Source organism: Polistes fuscatus, unplaced genomic scaffold (assembly GCF_010416935.1).
Source record: "Polistes fuscatus isolate 324 unplaced genomic scaffold, CU_Pfus_HIC Scaffold2, whole genome shotgun sequence".
NCBI classification, from domain to species: domain Eukaryota; kingdom Metazoa; phylum Arthropoda; class Insecta; order Hymenoptera; family Vespidae; genus Polistes; species Polistes fuscatus.
In genome coordinates, this window is record NW_025113096.1 from 17,013,396 (window position 1) to 17,035,164 (window position 21,769).

The 21,769-nt window shown below is 34.4% G+C and overlaps 1 protein-coding gene across 1 annotated transcript; it reads right to left on the reverse strand.

The window, feature by feature from the left end:
- Positions 1 to 1,910: 1,910 nt before the first annotated feature.
- LOC122516638 (paired mesoderm homeobox protein 2B-like) lies at positions 1,911 to 16,028 on the reverse strand. The gene is made up of 3 exons (XM_043634610.1): positions 14,756 to 16,028; positions 12,937 to 13,130; positions 1,911 to 4,690 (listed from the first exon to the last, which is right to left on the reverse strand). The coding sequence occupies exons 1-3, from the start codon at positions 15,111 to 15,113 to the stop codon at positions 4,295 to 4,297; spliced, it is 948 nt and encodes a 315-aa protein (XP_043490545.1). The 5' UTR covers positions 15,114 to 16,028; the 3' UTR covers positions 1,911 to 4,294.
- Between the last annotated feature and the right edge of the window lie 5,741 nt (positions 16,029 to 21,769).

A 21,769-nucleotide genomic window follows, 5' to 3' on the forward strand; every position in this document is an offset into this window, starting at 1 on the left:
TACACCCCTTCCCCTACTCCGATAGAAAGGACTTTCGTGTTAATTAAAGGTATTTGCTTGAGAGTTAAGTAATTTAATAGGTAATAAATGTACGTGATTTAAGAAAGAGAGAAAGAGAGGGAGAGAAAGTGAGAGAGAGAGAGAGCGAGAGAGAGAGAGAGAGAGAGGGTGAGAAAGGACCATTTATAGGCAAAATGTTTTAATCCATAGTTATATAATATGTAGGAAATGCAAATTGTAATGGAAATATATCATCACCTGTGCGTGCGTGTGTGTGTGTGTGTTTTATTACAAACCTAACACACAACGAACATTGAACTTATGCATACAATACAATGTGGTACGGTGCGATCGAACGAAATTTCTATACAAGTGTCTATAGCAAATGCATATCTCGATCGTATTAATCAGGATAAAAATAAATCATATAAATCGACTGGAAAACACTAAATCTTACATTGTTGTAATCTTCAGTGAATATATATTCACTGAAATATATATATATATATATTCATATTCAGTGAAATATATATATATATTTATGTATATATATATTCGAAAATAAAGTGATTGGTAAGAATACTTTTTCAACCCTTCGAATTATGGTCCTGTGGAATACGGTTATAGGATCTTTAGTAACCAACACTGATTTTCCTTACAAGTTTCTTACCTGCTATTCCACTACCATCATTATGTTCACTTCTCACGTTTCTAAAATATATTCTAAGTTTAGTATAATCTTGATTTGAAAAAAAAATATTTAAATAACTACATATATAAATAATTAATGAATAATTGTGTATAGTAATAAAATAAAAAAAAACATATGCGTGCTACTTTAAAATTAAATGTCGTTACAGAGAATTAATTTAATTCAATAATTATTTTAGCAAAAAAGTTTAATAATATTAATATATTAATAATTAACAAATTTGTAAAGACAGTTAAATTTTGAGAATGTTATTATTTGTTGTCAACAGGTAGGCTTAATTTTTCACAAATATTTTCTATTTATCTTTATTATTAATTCATAGAAAAATCTCGGATAAAATTGATATACGGGAGTTATCGGATGGAATTTTTTATATCTCGATATAAATTAAAATAGTCGTTGAATAATTAACAAGGACAATCAACGGACAATTACGCTTCGACCGTGATATTATCGTTCGTTACGTTCACAGTTTCCTTCCTTTTATCTACTACGGAATCTCTGTTGGCTTATGTTAGCCTGCATTTTCAACCGAATCCACCCCGCTCGCAGATGGCGCATTTTCAACCCCTAGATTCACGAATCTTTCTGACACACAGATGGCAGCTGTTGCATGCCTCGTAGAAAAAAGAATTATTAAGAAAAAATATTATTAATATTTCACACAATGTCCGAATGTTATTATTACGATCATTTTATTTAACCAATTTTTGGAAAGTTCGTTATCGTAATTCTCATGATAAATTTGATTAATTTATAGTACTTACATATTTATTGACTTTTAAATAAAAAGTTTAAAAATTTTCTGGGTTTATTTGTTAGAAAAATGAGATATAAGAAAATAATGAACACGAATTGAAGAAAAATGTTAATCAACGCGCAACGAAATTAAAGTGAACTTGAATTAATGATCGAGTAAATAAAATCGACGTTAATTAAAACGTGAATTATTTCTTCGTTACTTATACATAACAAATAATATTTTTATACAAATAATAATAATAATAATAATAATCGAATAATTTGGAAAATAATAAAAGATTTAGAAAGAATATTTTGTTGCTAGAGAGAATAAAACATTTGTCCATAAAAATCAATTTGAGAGAATAAAAAGGAAATACGTATATATTAATGAATAAATCATATTAATTATAATATATTTATTACAAGTTTTTAAATAAACATTCTGCCTCCGATGTACACATAAATAATTTGTATATTTCGCATTCTGCACAACTTCTCTCTGAGTTTCTCGTAACTGTGTACATTAACACAACATCGTGTCATTTTAATAATATATATATATATATCTTACCCATAGAATTACTATACCTAAGTATAGAGCGATTTAGTTATCCTTAATCTTAAATGATAATTCAATATACAGAGTTCACGTTATTATACACGTTATTTATTTACGTTCTCACATTTTTCCGATAAATTTTCGATCTATTCGATAGATCGAAGTTATAAATACAAAATCACATCATCCCAAAATGCTTCTCATACATTTTCAGAATATTAGAATACGCGCTCGCTTTGAAAACGGGCAAGCCCGTTCGTTATTAACTTGTAAATCCAGGTCGACGTTTCGATTCCTATCAATATTTTTCTTCTTCTTCTTTTTTTTTGTCTTTTCTTTTTTTTCATTTTTTTTTTATTCTCTTTTTTCTTTGATCAAAAAAACATGTAAAATTTCTAACCGTACTTTCCTATGGGATAACGGATTTTCGATTAATTCATTTTGGGCAGGCGATAGAGGATGGACGGTTGTATACAAGTGACAATGGAATCAAAATTTAAATCTAATTTTATTGTTACTCGGGGAGTAGCTTAGTCAAAAATCAATCGTTTAGAATTTAAAATACTTTAATGCGAAAAACAATGATCTAATAATATTATTTTTTAAACATTACTCTCATTGTATTTTTGTCTATTGAGACGTGTAATATGATTTGAAGAAAAAAAAAATAGTAACAAGAAAAAAAAAACCAAAAAATACAAAGTTTACAATTCCCATCGATCCTACCCATAGGTTTGTTTTTTAGTAATACGTTTGTCACAATTAGGTAATATTCATTGAAATTAGTTGAGGACGGCTGTCGCATTTATGTTTAGATTATCAAGGACGCAGTAATTTATCTCTCACATTTTTTTTCTCTCTCTATCTCTATCTTTATTCCTTAAACTCGTCTTTGCGATAATTCGTGGCATAGATTAGAGATGGTTTTTAGGTTTAGTGCAACAATATACGATCTAAGGTATACGTGCAAACTAGTACTTGCGTTCTTAAAATGTTAGATATAATTGAATTAGAGTCGTATGGCAATTTTGTGTGTTCATTTTGCCTATAAAAAAAAATAAAGGAAAAAAAAGAAATAAATAAAAAAATAAATTAAATGAAAAAGAATAGCGACCCATATAGGGGTCGTCCATACAAATGCCCCCGCCGATCCGTATAGGAATCGTACCATACGAAGATTTAGAAAATTTGAAATCGACGTTTAATTCACAGTAAATTTATTTCGTTAAAAGGACGAATCAAGACATTGTTTGAGAGAAAAATCCAATTCTAAACGGACTTTGAACAATCGTCGTAGTTAATTCTGTACAGGCGACCGCCATTATTGCTTCTGTTGGTCATCTACACATCCATCTAACCTTAAGAAAACTAACGTTAAACAATGATCGTATGATTAAATGTTCAATTCACCAATTTAACTATTTTCCCTCGCTCGCTTTACTCAACGATTTTTTTTTACAAATGGCTATGGATAATATCCTAATAACGTACCGTTTGAAGAATCCTAAGGATAAAAATCCGTGAATAACAAATTAGATAATAATCGTTAGTTTGTACCTATTAAATCGAATATTATTTTTGGACAGTCATCGATTACGCCTGATATTTATTATAATTATAATTCGTGCGAACTTATTGAAAAGTCATATTTTATCGAGTATTACCTATAACACAGTATTTTTCTTTTCTTCTTTTATTTCTCGATTCTCAATTCTCGATTTACATCGATATACTAATTGTAAACAAAAAAGAAAAAAAGAAAAGAAAGAAATATTTGCACTTCGAAATGAAACGATCGATTCATATTATATTTTTGGTTCAAACATCCGCAAGTTTAATACCTAACGGTGAACTTCGGAAAACAAAATAACTATCAACAATGTTCCCAAAAGTCTGATATAATAACAGGGTAACGAATCGAACTCGTTGCTACAAGTGTGGTCATTAATAATAACTTCCATATATATATATCCGAATTGTCCAATTGTTTGTTAATGTCTTGGAAATCGATCGAATCTATACGCTTTGTCAACGCATTTCAATAATAATAATAATAATAATAATAATAATAATTTTGAGATGCCGTAATAAATCTTTTTTCCAGCCTAGGAGCGAATTCAAATGAATTTAAAAAAGAACAAAAATTGTAACGTTAATGACCACTCTTGCATTCACATATCACACCGATAATTCTCGTCCAACCAGTCCGATAAAACGATACTCTTATATATTTACACGAATTTGTCGGCTTACCGTAACCTTCTAAATGAAATAAGAAATTAATAAAGATTTCCGGTTTTCAAAGGTAGGGGATCCAACAAATAAGAAGGTAACGCCGTGGAGAAAGGTCTTGGACTGCATGAACCCCACGTACCACCTCCACTGTTTGCACGAGCGCTAGGTGAGCTATTTTCTCCGTTACCGTCTGGTGTATGTTTCACATTAACCAAATTAGGATTGGCGACAGGCTTGACTTCGTTCGATGGTAAGACACTACCGTTCGAGCCAACCGGTGGTGTCGCAGGACTTCTCGGAGAACGTCCCTCAGCTTTGACGTTTCCAGCAACTGGACTTGAAGCACCACTATCACCACCGATTCCACCTTGGGATGATGACTTTTGTTGGGCCAGTCTTTCCTGTTTCCGAAATTTTGCCCGGCGATTTTGGAACCATACCTGTAACATCGAAAACAAAAGGAAAAAAAGAAAGTAATCCGATAAAAACTAAGAGAGAGAGAGAGAGAGAGAGAAAGAGAAAAAAATTAGTTAGAAAAGTACAACTACAATCGTCGATTCCAATCATCGTTCTGTACGTATCTATACAGAGACAGCTACGTTCGCTATGCCCTCTTTTCCCAACGAAAATTGGGAAACGGGTGATGAGTAGTCAACGAACACATCAACCACCGACGTTTTTTAAAACACTGTATACGCGTACGTACCCCCGGAAAAGAGAGAAAGAGAAAAAGAGAGAGAGAGAGAGTGAGAGAGAGAGAGGAAGAGGAGGACCATGCAGCACGCGTAATTGGCTCTAGTTGACCAAACGAAATATTTAACGAATAAAACAAACGGAAAGCGGTGCCGACCTGCATGTTAAAGCAGGGGATTTATTTGCTTTAGCATTTGTTTGACCGGCAGAGGAGCTACCACCCACCCTCCCTAAAAACCTACCCCTACCCTTAGTTGTGTATATATATATATATATATATATATATATATATATATATAAATGTATATATATATATACGCTAGTTGTACTGCTTCCTCACGTGGATTCAACCCCCTAGAATTTCCAGAGACGAGAGAGATAGAGAGAGCGTAGGAGGGTGAGGAAGGATTCACGGAGGAAGAGGCACGGAACACCATGATGAACGTGATTGCCCTTTCCGGACGGCAAACACAGCTATTGGATTTTTATCAGCTACTGTGCCGCTTGTGCCGCTTTTACCGCTGCTGATACTACTACTGTCATACTGGTGTTGGCCCGATGACGTTGATAAGGGGGTGGTATAGCTTATTCGTAGGAGGAATGAAATATGAGAGTGACTTTTTCACTTTTTCTAATTTTTTATTTTTTCAATAAATTTTTATTTTATCAAAAAAAAAGTAATATTTCTCTCTCGCATTTCAATCTTTCTTTTATAATATAATATAATTCGAAGGGATAAATCGTAAATAAAAAGTCTAAGAAGGTGAGATCAAAAATGTGGTAGTTAGGCTTATAGTAGTAGCCCAACTTATTGTTAGCCTAGGACGTTTTGAGAAGTCTGTGTGACATGTGTGCCACTATTTACCGAATCAACGACGGTGGTAAGCGCCTGGGGAATCTACGACGGCGTTAATGTTAAATAAATATACTCTTAGTTAAATAAAATGTAACAAGCTTCTACACCGAGACAGATGTTCATCTCGTTCTAGATAAATATTTCATCGCTTTTTATTCAGACCAGTCACTCGGAGAATCCCCGTTTTCTTTCTTGCACCTCCTAGTTTATGTAACCAACCCTCATTTTTTTCCTTATTCTCTTTCTCTCACCCTCTCTTTCTCCTTTTTCGTCTTGCGATAAAGACACACGTATTTATGTATGCATGTATTTATTAACGTATTTACGATGTAAAGACACCTTTGCATGCCAGATTGGAAGATGAGGACGGATTAGGAGGCAGGGGACACATTTACACTTGTACTTCACCCTTTCAACTATTACCCTTATTCACCCCTTTTCTATTGGTATGCTAGGCTAGACAATGTGCGGCAATGTGGCAAACACGATTCCTACCGTGCTTTGTCCGTCGGCTTAACATCAGAACATACACACACGCACTCACACATACATAAACGGGGTCGTGATTTTTCTTCGCTCTATTAGACTTTTCTACCCTCGATTGGTTAATCTCGGTCATACTCACGATGAGTAAATTATAGTTGCTTAATATACACGAAGCTTTTCTTTCATTCGCATTGCTCGATCGTGCGGATCGTGTAAATATTTTTTTTAATATTTCGTATAACGTCAGAATCTCTCAAGGATAGTAAAATTAATAATTCAAATCATTTTAAGAGATGAGTATATCAAAGAAATATCAAGCAAGATCATCAGATCGTTCCTATATTGAACAAAAGAAATTTACCTAATTGATCTATACAAAGTACCCTTGCTCTACTCCAGCAAGTTTCATTCTCAAATGAAGATTTATACTCTCGATTGATATATCTCTCCGTTCCTAAAATTGTTGCTCCAATCAATGAGCAAGAAGAAAAGGGAACCCCGCAAACTGACACATCAATATCAAACTAAGTGTATACATTTCCTCGGTTCCCTTTAAGATCAGTTGTCAAGTTAATAGGAGCCACTTGATTCCGATTTACCGAAGACCAATTTTCATCACTTTAACTAATTACAATTAAACGGAATAGTTCGATTACGGTTGATAAATATTTGGATCAACAAAATTTCCTATTCATTCGATTTATTTATTTACCGTCATAAAAATATTATTAAAAATAGAGACATCTAAGAAACATTCGATTGGCAAAATAAACACGCACGCAAATAAATATGCAGAGATAGGAAAGAGAAAAGACAGAGGCATTCCCAGGTCTGTTACACCCTGATACATCCGAATCCAATAGTTCCTGGTACTATGTCCTTGGTATATGCTCCGCAGGACGGTTTTTAATCACTGTAAGTGGATCTACATAGGACTTGCAATTACCAGGGTATACGCCGGCATGGGCCCCTTGTGTATCAACCATTCCTTGCAGTGGCACCAGACAGGCAAGCAGGGTGAGTGCTTTCCCCATTTCATCCCATCGAACCAACCCCTCGACTCCAACTCCTCGGGTGGTCCCTTCTTCCATTTCCACCCGGCAGCTTCCTCTTTCTCTTTCTCTTACAAACACACACACATACACACATACATATAGTCATACATCTATACTTCTACTTCTACTTGCTAGTAGCTAGCAAGCACCTATCCACCTACCCACCTACCCACCAACCTAACTATCTTTTCTTGCTCTCTTTCCCGGTGTCTATCTCTGTCTTTCTTTGTCACCTGCCTTTCCTGTCCCTTCACGTCGCAAACGTTGTCTCGAACTTTTTCTCTCTCGATTCGACTTCCTTCCTTCCTTCCTTCCTTCCTTCCTTCTTTCCGTAGACGATTCCTATATCCCATCGGGATAAAGAAACTCGCTAAATATTTCAAACACACTTCAGGCTATCCCGTCGGATAGCCAAAACGTTTGACTTCAAACTCTCTTTTACATTATTTTTCTTTCTTATTTTTCAAATACTTTAACCATAACCAATCATTGAACTCAATTTAATCTGATTTTTATCATCAATATCACGTATTCGATATTTTCAATAATTTTCAAACGACACGTTGATAAGTTAATTGATCTAATCGTTGATACTTTTGTAAAAACAACAACAAAACTGGATAAACGGATTTGATTATCTACATGTATTTATCCAATTGAATAAAATTAATCATACATCTCGGCAGTGAAAATGATATTATCTCCATGTTACACCACGACACCGTATCCCATTGACCACACGCTGTCAGTCACGTGCCGACACGTTCCGCTACTTCTGAGTCACAAGTCGTTCTCGACGAATTACGATTCCATTAGAACAGCTCTGCATAATATATCTGTCTGTGCAAAACGAGAGAGGGGATGTCATCTCTCTCTCTCTCTTTCTCTCTCTCTCTCTCTATTTCTGTCTCACACATACACTCACTCTGCATCAGTTAATTTATTAGCAATCTTCTAGTAACAGTTATATACCTTTAAATCAATTTCATATTCACCATCGAGTGTATTGGTAAAAAAATCTTGGGTAAAAAATAAATAATCATAACTAATAATAAGTTATTTACTTAGAGGATGAGAGGGGTTTTTCGGAAGGCTGCAAAAAAACAAAACGAATATCTCAAGAAGATATTTTCAGTAAGGATGATCGCATAATAAAGACTAATAAAATTCTACACTCGTTTACTCAGATGGTTTTGCTATCACACATTTATCTAATAAAAAAGATAAAGAGAATGCTTCTCGCACGGTTAACTGTATTAACTGTATGCACGTTTATACAAGCATGTATTTATAAGGGTATATATATAAATATATATATATATATATATATATATATATATATATTATATAATCTTGAGACAACGTCAAACTTAATTGTTGTCTTGATAGATTTTTAATGCGTTGAATCTCTTAGCACACTTGGAAATCTTTCAGATATTTTCACAAGCGAGTATTTAATAAAGAATATTATCTTCGAGTTACTATCAATAGCCGCAACGTGACTCGGCTATATCCGGCCTGATAATAAAATTTCCGTGTAAGCATCTCACAGGAAAAGGAAAATCTTTTCTTCTTATTTTCTTTCAGTTGAATTGAGAAAATCAAGGATCAATTGATTATAAACTATATTCCAACCATTTAATTCGTGAAAATATTTCAGGATTACGTTAGTTAAGTACATATTTGCGAACACTTTTTAATTCTTTCGAAAATAACGAACTCCCCACTCCAGTGTTTGGCTAAAGTCTGGAATAAGGTATTTAGGAACAAAATAGGAAAGAATGAAAGAAAAAAAGGTTAGTGGATTCTAAGAGAAATTCTAGAAAAACAGTTACCGTCATAGAAAACGACATTAAAGAGAAAGAAAGATTTTGAAATTATAACACACTGACACCTACACGTGCACACACACACACACACGCTCACGCACTCAAGAATACTAACATACTTAGGTAACACATAAAGAAAGAAATAAAGAAAGAAAGGCTAACGCAGACAGAAAAGGAAAGAAGACACAGACAAAAGAAGAGGAGAATCCATGTGTCTGCTGTGAGACATAAGGAAAACGTCTCAAACGTTGGTGAGAGTAGTACTCGTAAGTAGAAGTGGCCAAAACGGCCAAGAGGTTAGGGACCAATCGTGGCCGTCGAATGGTTTCTCTAAGAGGCTGACGGAAAGAGGGGGTAAAGGGTAGGCGGCACGTGGATACCGATAGAAAGACAGACAGACAGTCAGAGACAGAAAGAGAAGGAGAGAGAATGAGATAGAAAGCTTAGGGTGAATTGGGAACGCAAGGAGGGTTGTTTTATCGAACACAGTGAGCCACAGCCAACCTGGGAAACTCAGTGAGGTTAATCTTGATCAGACAAAGAGACTGGAAAGAAATGTTGGAATTGTTTGATCCCAAGGACGAAGAAAAAGTAAGAACTAAAAGTGATTCTAAGATTTAATTTCTTTATTGTTTTTAGGGTAAAGAAAGAATTGAATAAAAGAAACATTTGTCTCTGCAATATGCGAATAAAAGTATCGCAGTTATTTAGTTACATTGATTTCGTTTATTTAGATTGATTTTTAAATAAATAATCGTGTATCGTATATGTGTTTTGTTTGGACGAACAAACAATATGGATGATGCTTTGGTAATGAAATCTAAGCTTTAAATATATTCCGTGAATGGAGTACGCTATTAATATAAAAATTAATGTAAACGAGTTCAAAGGACGAAGATAGGAAAGGGCTTTGAACTCGGTATTTTTCTTTCTTTCAAATTCTTTCAACTATGTTTGAAATGTAACTAAATATCGAGTAAAGTAAAGGAAACTTAACAAGTTAACCCTCGTCTTGGCGGACGATGAAAACGCAGCGGTCGTCCCGTCTGACCGCAAACTGCTAGAGAATTGATAGTAACCTCGCATTTAATTATTATGCGGCTTTAGAATGTAGACCTCGACTCTAACCTGCGAATTAATACACTAAATATGTTTATCGTTCAGTTCTTGAAGGAGAAACTTTCGTTCTATTGAAATCATTTGTTTTTGTTCTTTAATTTGGGATGGGATGGGATGTGAGGGAAGCAAGGGATTTTTGTATCATTTTTTGTCTCGAATATAAAAGCGCGTACATTGATGCTAATGGATAACATAACGTTTAACATTTAACATTCAAATTTTGCATAGTTCGAGGATTCTAAACTTTGCATATTCGATCGCAATATAAAACATCATAGACCTGCTTCCTACCAATCAGAAACGGTCGAGAAATAGCGTACATTGATTGGCGAACGTTTGCCATATTGCCACGCGCATGCCCGTTTTCTTCGTTCTTTATCGGCTACGTGATCATCCGTAGTAATTCGTGGGAACGACAATTTTTCTCAATAAAAAAATATATACCTATCCTTTCTTTCTTCTCTTTTTTTTTCTCTATTTATCTGAATATCGATCGAATATAATTCATTGTATTTTTCCTTCGGGCGTAAAAATAAAACATATAATCGTTTAAATTACATTCTTCGTATGTGCGATTATCTTCATTTTGATGTTTATTAAATATCATCGTTAAAAAAGAAAACTAGTCCTTTAACGCAAGATAAGATTTTAATGAACTTTGAAATTTTTAAATAGGAAGGAATGAAATTAATTAAATTCGCACACGTTATCGAATGATACTCATACTTTTAGAAGGTTATTATTATTTTTAGATTATTACTAGATTAAAGGTAATTGTAATTAATTCAAGTAACTACACGACCTCGATTTACGAAAAGCCATAATTATCCGTGAAAATGATTTCATCCCTTCCCTGCCCTTCTATCCCAGCTGATTGATATAATACACTTGATCGTAGATTATATGATTTTTCCTCCATCTTCGTTATGACAAAATTAGACCAGATAATTACGCAATTTTCAGATATGGTACCAATCGCGCAAGCCCTTCTTCGAAGAGACGTTGCTATTCGTGGAAACGTCTCTCGAGTTTCTAAGATCGTAGATAGATATCTTGTGACTAATATTATTAAATCGAAAGGTAAACGACACCAAAATTATCAGTAGGATGAGTACGGACGAAAATGGAATCAATATTTTTTACAACCTCACCGATGCTACTTTTATTATTGGGATATCACTACATCGTGCTACTTAAATTTAATAGAAAAAAAAAATTAATTCAATTAACGAAAGCCAAGCATTTGTGTATTTGAGTTTGTACAAAAATCTTATTCGATATTTTTTAATTGCTGTCTAACATTTGCGAAAAGAAATTGAATGAAAGAAAGATGAATATCAATGATTTCAACGACCAGACCCTTCTTTATTTATTTATAAAAAAAAAAAGAAAGAAAAATCACGACAATTCGAACAAATTATATCACCTAATAGATTCAATCTAATGAAATAAAAAAAGTAACCTCGTTTAAATTCAATAGAAAAAAATTAATAAAATTAAAGAGAACCAAGAATTTGTGTTTGTGTGTGTATGTGTGTGTGCACAAAATTCTTATCCGATATCTATCTAACATTTGTGAAAATAAATTGAAGGAAAAAAGTATAAAAATGAATAATTTCTGCGATCTGACTCTAGTTCGTTTATTTTCTAAAAAAAAAAAAAAGAAAAAAAAACATAAAACAAAAATCACGACAACTCGATGAAATTATATCACCTAATAAATTCGGTCTAATGTAAGATAGAAAATGATAAAGATAACTTCGTTGAACGATATCGAAAATATCTTAATCAAATTTCTATTAGATAAAGAAGAAGAATAATAAAAACTCTCTTTTTGGCGTTGTAAATTTGATCGACAATTTTCCATGCAAACCGTCTACAACATTGATTTATGTATCTCCGCGGTGATTCGAGCTTCGATCTTGTTTCTCGAACGTGATAATTTGACAGGAGAAGATGAAAGTTTCGGAAACCTTCTGCCGTTATATACCTTTGTTACATCGTAAATTTCGTATCGGATAAGATTTCGAGCTACCCTTGTATCCTAGAGAATAATCTCTAAATCCATCCCTCTCTCTCTCTCTCTCTCTCTCTCTCTCTCCCAGTTTAACACACCAGCCTCATTCACACACACCACACACACACACACACACACACGTGCGCGCGCGAGCGCGTTCTTTATCTTTATACTTCTCTCGCTCTCTCTCGCTCTCTTTCTTTACAAGAACTTTACGATAATACGTCAAGAGCATTAAGCAGTATAATCCATCAGATCACGGCTATGGATGACCGTGAAAACAAAAATGGAACTTGTAATTACATTACACGATACGCCTGCCACCCTCTTCTTTCCATCCCCACTTTCTTAACCTCATCAATCCATTCTTTTCGAGGACGTTTAGGTGTACACGAGATAGCTTAGGGAATAAAACAAAAAACGAGAGAAGATTCTATTCTTATCATATTTCATTCTTTAATTCGAATTTAAAAAAGAAAAAGGACGACGAATAAATAAAAAGGAAGAAGAAAAAGAAGAAGAAAAAAAACGTTCTCGTTTCTACGTTGGTTTAACGTCAAAAATGTTAAATTTAGTCGACGATTTTCGATAAATCATTTGGAAACATCATCCTTGGCGTTATTTCACTCACCTGCACTCTGGCTTCCGTTAAATCTATTTTCATAGCGATCTCTTCTCTGGTGTAAATATCCGGATAGTGAGTTTCTTGAAAGGCACGCTCCAATTCTTTAAGTTGGGCCGACGTAAACGTCGTCCGTATGCGCCGTTGTTTCCGCTTTTCCGCAAGACCGTCGTGTCCCGTATACGGTTTGTATCCTAAACCTCCTGAAATTCAAAATAAAAATGATCTTCTAAAGTTATCTCTTCGAAATATCTGATTCACTGCTTTTTAAATGAATCGTTTTTCCACGCTCGACTATTCCACCTTTTTCTTTTTTTCTTTCTATTTTTTTTCTAATTTTTTTATTTTAAACAATTTTTTTAGATTAACGCAATTACGAGCGAACTTTTATTATACCCTCCTGTACGTCTGCGTATCGTCCCGAGAAATTTGTTCGAAGATACATAGGTGTAAGTAGATAAAGGAGAGAAAGGGAAAAGAAAATGAGAGAACAAGCGGTGGTAATGTAAAACGGTGTCTGACTACAGCCAGGTTCGTACTACTTAAAGTAGCAGATGGTTACGCTTCTATACCAGACGTAAGATTATTGAAACTCAAATTTACATATATTTCAAAGAAACTTTGTTCTTACCAACAAAAAAATAAATCAATTCTCTGTCGTATTAACTAATTTTGGTTTTTTAATTCCAATGGAATAACTTATTTCTTAAATCGTTAAAAGAGAGAGAGAGATCGTTAAACGAAAAGTTACGAACATTTGTATATTTAAAATGTTTCATTCCGGGAGTTTTGGGTATATAAAAGAATTATTTCTGATAAAGTTTATTCTAGAATGAAAGAAAGAAATAAAAAGTTTTTGATATAGAAAAGCATTGAATATACTTGACGCGTAACGTTTCAAGATGGAACGATTTTACATGGTTGACTTAATATATGCTTTCTCTCTCTCTTTCTCTCTCTCTCTCTTTTTCTGTCTTTTTCTCTTCCTCTCTCTCGATGAATTCCAAAGACCACGACGTCGAGGAACACTGTAAAATTTGCTGAGGGTGACTAGGAGGGACGTAACCATAGCAATGAGTGACCGAGGTAGGGAGGAGAGAGAGGGAAAGAGAGATGTCCATTGATTTTCAGTGCCATCTTGTCGCCGCTTCTGGGAGAAGTACCGGTTTTAGGGTATACATGGCGTAAAGGGCTGCACACACGCCCACCTTGCATTTATAAGTCATTCAAACGAGAGAATTTCGTAGAACGTAGTAATATATAAGTAGCGGGAAAGAACGAACGAACGAAGGAAGGAAAGAAAGAAAGAAAGAAAAAAAAAACGAACGAACGAACCAACAAGAATCAGCCATTATTTTTATTACCTTTATTCATCTTTACGGCAAGTGTTCAAGTTCTGTCTTTTTTTTTACATTTGAAAGATTCATTCGAGAGAAACCTTCAATGTATTCGTCTATTATATTCTGTAAGGCAACGGGTAAGAAGATCTTTCTATGTACACACATACTTATATCCCTCTATTGTCCCTAGTTGATTTTAGCGATCTTCAAGCCAGTATTATTCCACGACAGATGTCAGAGAGAGAAAGAGGGTCTTCTACTTCGAGAATAACAAATATTCGGAGTATTAGAAAAACATGTCATTCGCATACAGCAGGTACTACATTTCGCGATCGTATTCTCTAACATAATATTTGCATTTTTGACAGTGTGTTATAAAATAAAGAAAATATAAATAACTTCAGCAGCTATAACCAAGAATGAAATTGTTCTTTTCATTTTTTAAGATACTCGAGAGTAAAAAAAAAAAACGAAAGATTTCAACTCACCTTGGAGATTAATAGCGGAAGGAAAGATGGAGGCAGCGTGTCGATGAACGTCCTGCGATCTGGCCGCCATTACGGAGCACGGAGTCGCATGGGCCCCATGATGTGGATGAGCATGAGGATGCGAGGCATGATGGGCCCCGAGTGGACCCGCGCTTCCCCCACCACTAGCCGAACCGGCATTCGTCGAGTATCCGGCGGCCCTTGCTGCCGTGTACCGATACGCCGCTTGGCTCATTTGCGAACACGAGCTTAGATCCCCATAACCGCATTGCATCTCGCTCGCGGCCAACGCGCAACTGGACGCTTCGAAGCCGGCAGCCGCGGCGGCCGCAGCTTGATTCAAATACGAGTAATCCATTATTATTTTAAATTTTCTCTCCTTTTTATCCGATTATAGTCACACTTTTCTTTATTTTCAGCTCTATCTCTTTTCCTCTCGTTCCAAATATTATGTTAGAGAATACGATAAAAAGACAGAAGAATAATCGTTCGAAAGAGCACCACTTTCCTCTTCAATCCTTGAAAGGAAATGCAACCCTTTCTTCTCCCATTCTACCCTTTGAAAATTCCGATCGAACGTTAAGGAGGATCGATCCAGTAAATCACGGTATTAATCTCACACTGTGAACATCTACGATTACTTAAAACGTGGGTATATCACGTAACGTATACGGCCTTTGGATAAGAAGACTGTTAGTTAGATTGCGCGGGAAAAGTCGTGAACTCAAAGATGCTCGAAGGGAGCGCGCCTTTCGGCGCGGGCGCGCTCCTGCGACGGCAAAGATGACGACGGCAAGGACGACGTCGAACGTAAATTGCAGAACCAGGTGGGATGAGCAAAGACCCTTCTCCTTTTTCCCCGGTACTTCAGACCCGACCGACCGACCGACCGACCGACCAACCAACCAATCAACCGACCGACTATTCGACCCTCTTCACTAAACAATGTGTACGAAATATCAAAGCGCGTGGCTTTCACATCGGATAAATCGTCGGTTAAGACGATATCGTATAAGGCCGTGGGCAAACGGCTGGAGAACGATCTTGGCTTCGATGTTAGCTTCGACGAGCGCAAAACGGACTTCTCTTCTCTTTCTCTCCTTGCCTTTCACCTCACCTCACCTCACCTCTCTTCTCCTCTCCTCTCTTCTCTCTCCTCTTCGACGCCAAGTTATGACGCGTAATCGGATCAACGATATCAAATTATTGCGATTATAGCACGGATAGGAGGAAGTTTTTCGGCCCGTTTAAGAGCGTCCGAGACGACTGACTGGTGGGTCTCCTCAAAATCAAATGATAAGCTTAATTCGATAAACGACGGAGGGGCTGCGCTAGGGGCGGGTTCACCCCTATCTTCGACACGCCGTTGGCAAGGTCACCGGCCTCGGACCTACCTTTCGAGCATTCTCATTCGTTCATCCTCCCAACCATCCCCAGAACAACCCTCAACCTTCCCAAACACGCCCCTTAGTTACCGTCCTCTCCAGCTACATCCCCCACCATCATCAACAACACCACCACCATAACCATATCCACTACCACTACCACCGCCATCCTCCGTCACATCCTGCGAGACTACCATACGGATAAGAGAGAGAAAAAAAAGTAAGAGAGAGAAAGAGAGAGAGAGAGAAAACGTTATCATTCGATGATGCCTTCCTGTGCTCCTGATTTTTCGATCAATTCGAAAGACCGCATAACGTCCGACTCGTACATTTTCTACTCACTCTTTCTTTCCTTCTTTCTTTATTTCGACCTATAGAATCGTTCTACTATGGGCCAATCGGTACAAGTTTCATTACCTTCGCTATATATATTTTCCTTTTCTCTTTTTTCTTGATTTATTTATTTTTTTTTTTCTTTCTTTTTTTTTTTTTTACTTCCTTACGCTCAACTACCTTTCGTCACCCGACCGATCATCCCCATCATAATGTTCATTTGTTGTCAGAGTTTTATTTCATACATTTTTCCGACCAAAGCGTAGCACCAAATCAAGGTATCGTAATCTACATACGATGTGTTTATTCTCCTGCACAATTGCAAATCGGCTCTCGATTAAAATTCATATAACTAAACTGTATCATTTATTCGAATTGTAGATTATCAATATTTTCCTTCCTCATTATCGGGATCTCCAAGCTTGCATCGCGACTTCTTCTCTCTGCGATACAAAATACACGTTAATCAATATATTCGTTGAAATAAACATTTTAATTATCATTGGAGAGAAAGATAGAGAGAAAAAAGGAGTTATATATTTTTTAAAGAAATATCATAAAATAGGAACTTTTAATATATTTATAAACCCAATGATGCTTTTCAAACGACTAAATATTGCTTTTGTAGATACGAAACGGCTACCGTCGGCAACTTTTGCGTTCGGTAAATACGATAGCTATTTTATTGTCCCTTTTAATTTCAAATTTATTCTAATTATATTCAACGTTATTTTAACAAAAAGAATTTTATTATAATATTTATTTTTATAATTAATTTAAAAAAATCTTATTTACTGGTAAACAATGTTTAATATGACTTGGTTTCTTTCGTATGTCTCTTCATTAAAAGAATTATTTGAAGAGAATATTTTGTTAAAGTTATGCTAACTTGTACGTGCAGCCGTGATATGGAAAATTCTTTCTACTGTTGTCTGCACTAGACTATTTTATTTAGGTCGAGACTAGAAACCTGTGCGACACTTGTATTCCACTTGTTCTCACGACAGTTGAGAATCATTCTACCCTCTTTTTCCTGAATCCTATCCCAAGGGGTTTCCGAGTTCACGGAACGTGTACGACACGTTGCCATACATCGCTGCAGAATCTATTCATTGGCGTATAGTTCTATATGTGTAATTTAATAATAACCATAAAAAATGAATGTTCTACGAATGTGATTTACATTTTTCGTAAATAAAACATTGAGAAATAATTAACAAATTTTAATATTTATAATAACGATTTATTGCATTCACTTTTTATAAGTTTTATCTCTCTCGATTAGAATAATATTTCTAACAATATTTTATTGTAATCACTTTTTTATAATAGTTGTATTAAAGTGAAAAATATATTTAATGCAACACCTGATATATGCAAATATTTATTGTATATTATAAACAAATAACATTTAATAAAATACGCCAATGTATAAATATAGCTGGTTACGCGTGCAAGATCCGTACAAAAACAAGAGGGTAGAAGTACATTCTTGTCACCGTTCATATATACGTATATAAATACATATATATGTATGGGTAGAACAACCCCTTGACAATTGCTACATATGTCCTTGATTTGTCCAGAGAATAATATTCCCTTGTAAAGTTGATTAAATATTGGTTAGTGATTCGTATACCCTTCGAATATCATTTTTCTTCTACCCCACTGATTGAAATTTTCCTTCGAGATGAAAATATGAAGAATAATTTTCGAAAATCAGTAAAGATTTAATACAAATATAATTTCAATCAATTTTTAATTATTCTTTCAGAAATAATCGTGCGTTATCTGAATCATAAATATGTAGAAAATGAACATCTTTGAAAATTAATAATAGCATAATTTACCAATCCACTTTATCTTTCGAGTTATTATTAGATACTAACGGATTTGCTCTTATCGACATTATTGATAATATACCGGTACGTACAAACACGTTACCAAAAGCATTAAAAAGTTGGTATAGAACCTCAATAGTTGAAAAAAATGAATAAGTGCATTTAATTGCTAGCTATTTGCTAATTCAAAATACATAATTGCTAACTTCCTTAATTAATTATTTAATTAGTTATTGATAATTGAAAAAGTGAAAACTTTTTTTTATTTCTAAGTAAAGCAACGTAGTTTGCAACAGCAGAAAAAAATGAATAAGTGCGCTAAATTGCTAACAAAATGTTTATTTAAAATCCATAATTACTAACTTTATTAATTAATTCATTCATTAGTAATTAATAATTATAAATGTGGAAACGTCATGAGTGGGAGATATTTTATACGCATACGCAACCACAAATTCAAGGCGCAAGTGCACTTTGGAAAAAATCTCTCACTCATGACGTTTCCACATTTGTAATTATTAATAACTAATTAAATAATTAATTAAAAAAGTTAGCAATTATGGATTTTGAATTAGCAAATAGCTAGCAATGAAATGCACTTATTCATTTTTTTCAACTATTGAGATTCTATGTCAACTTTTTAATGCTGTTACCAAAGAATACAGAAATACATAGAAGCTCACAAGTCCTCTTTGTTATCTAACCAGATTCATCTTAGTTACTACCGGGACCACCAGTGGGCGATAGTAAATACTTAACGCGATGACGGTACAATACTATCAAAGAATACTGTATTTTTTGATAGTATATGATATATTCTTTGATATAGCATATATAGTATAGTTATATTATATATATAATAGAATTGGAAATAATCATATTTAATTTTTAGTGTAAAAACATATGTATGTCTTCAGAAATGCATTTATACATATATTTTAAAAAGTAGTCATTTAAAGCGTTCAAATAGAAAAAAACTGGTGTGTGTACTTATGTACGCATGTAAGAAGTTATACTTATTTGCCGTACCAAAACGAATATAACCTCAATAACTTCAAAAATAACTTCAAAAAAAAAACTTCAAAGAAAAAAAATAACTTAAAAAAATAAATAATTATTATTATATATATATATATATAAGAAAGAATAAAAAAAAGAAAAAGAAAATATCAAAATATAGATATCAGTCCACACTAAATATAAGAGAGATATATCGAATTACTTTATGCGTCAACAGCCATGGCGCGGTTACAGTATTATAGCCCAGTCAACGCGGGCCAAAAACTGACCTTTTTAGCTGGCAGCTTCAAAATTTGACCTAAGGGTAAGTTGACGACGCTGAATCGAATGGTGCTAATTATAATAAAATCAGCAACCGGCATCTTGGGGGAAAAGGGTAAAAAAGGGTCAAAAATAACTTTATCTTAGAATCTAGGCATTTAATCGAAAAAAATTTCAAACAAAAGTTGTAGAGAATTGAAAAATACTAAAAAAATGTTCTATGAGTTATCTTCGTATTTTCAAAAATAAGCGAATAAAATTGGATTGAAGATGGGAAAAAAATTGTAAGAGTGGGAGAAAGCAAGCTTATCCCTCCGTCGCGTTTTACACGCGAGCGAGTTAGTATGCGTGCGAGCGTCCGTGTGCACTAATCACAAACGAAGGATCTTCGGCAATCTTCGGGACTCTCGGTCTTGAATGAAAGTGCGAGTGAGAGAACAAACCAATATTTCTCTCTTTTTATTTATCATGCGATAACGAGTATTATTGTCCTTGGCTATCGATTGTTGAGCGTTCTGATATTTCTCTTTTTATATTTTTTCTTTCGGTAGCAAGAATTTTACGTCTTGGCCATCGAGCGTCGAGCGTTTTGTATTGTTTTGTTACTCAATTTTTTTCGTCCAATTCTTAAGACCTCGAAGATGAATCAGAATGCATTACTGTTTTCTTATAACATAATAAAAATGAATTAAAATTATGTATAGACAAAAAATAAATTCCACGTTTTTAGAATATCCTTTCATATATCTTGAATTAATTTTATGTGTGGATATAAAATTCTTCTTTTTCAAATATGTATTTAATTTGATAAACTAATAAATTTTTACGAGACAAAAAGTCAGTAATTTAAAATTTTATAAAATACATAATTTAATAGGAAAAATATTTAATTTTAAATTTCGTCTTAAAGAGAATACGTATTCAATTTGATATACAAATAAATTTTTGTGAGGCAAAGAATTTATATCAATTAATTATTTTTACTCTCAACTAAATAATAATAGTTTCTGTTAAAATGAATTATTTTTTTTTACTCAAGGTTCATTATTTTTGACAATAAATAAAGAAACGGCGTGCCATAAGCATCAAGATTCGATTTAAAAATGCCGCGCTTATACGCCGATATATATAGATATACAAAACGCTCGACGCTCGATGGCCAAGACGTAAAATTCTGGCTACCAAATGAAAAAATAGAAAGAGAGAAATATCGGTTTTCTTTCTCACTCGCACTCGTATACAAAACGCTCGACGCTCGATGGCCAAGACGTAAAATTCTTGCTACCGAAAGAAAAAATATAAAAAGAGAAATATCAGAACGCTCAACAATCGATAGCCAAGGACAATAATACTCGTTATCGCATGATAAATAAAAAGAGAGAAATATTGATTTGTTCTCTCACTCGCACTTTCATTCAAGACCGAGAGTCCCGAAGATTGCCGAAGATCCTTCGTTTGTGTATTAGTGCACACGGCGCTCGCACGCATACTAGCTCGCTCGCGTGTAAAACGCGACGGAGGGATAAGCTTGCTTTCTCCCACTCTTACAATTTTTTTCCCATCTTCAATCCAATTTTATTCGCTTATTTTTGAAAATACGAAGATAACTCATAGAACATTTTTTAGTATTTTTCAATTCTCTACAACTTTTGTTTGAAATTTTTTTCGATTAAATGCCTAGATTCTAAGATAAAGTTATTTTTGACCCTTTTTTACCCTTTTTCTCAAAAACGGCACTTTCCACCTCAAAAAAATTAGCACTATTTGATTCAGCGTAGTCTATTTACCCTTATATCAAGTTTCCACCTTCTTTCCTGAGATTTGAAGGAGATGGCCCGCGTTGACTGGACTAAAGAAAAAATATAAAAAGAGAAATATCAGAACGCTGAACAATCGATGGCTAAGGACAATAATATTCGTTATCGAATGATAAATAAAAAGAGAGAAGTATTGGTTTGTTCTCTCACTCGCACTTTCATTCAAGACTGAGAGTCCCGAAGATTGCCGAAGATCCTTCGTTTGTGTATTAGTGCACACGGACGCTCGCACGCATACTAGCTCGCTCGCGTGTAAAACGCGACGGAGGGATAAGCTTGCTTTCTCCCACTCTTACAATTTTTGTCCCATCTTCAATCCAATTTTATTCGCTTATTTTTGCAAATAGGAAGATAAAC

What these genes read in the sequence shown, in the direction of transcription:
- LOC122516638 (XM_043634610.1), bottom strand. Translation starts at nt 15,113, where the DNA reads ATGGATTACTCGTATTTGAATCAAGCTGCGGCCGCCGCGGCTGCCGGC. An exon ending in TTCCGCTATTAATCTCCAAG is followed by an intron (nt 13,131 to 14,755) that starts GTGAGTTGAAAT and finishes TTTGAATTTCAG; the next exon opens with GAGGTTTAGGATACAAACCG. An exon ending in TAACGGAAGCCAGAGTGCAG is followed by an intron (nt 4,691 to 12,936) that starts GTGAGTGAAATA and finishes TCGATGTTACAG; the next exon opens with GTATGGTTCCAAAATCGCCG.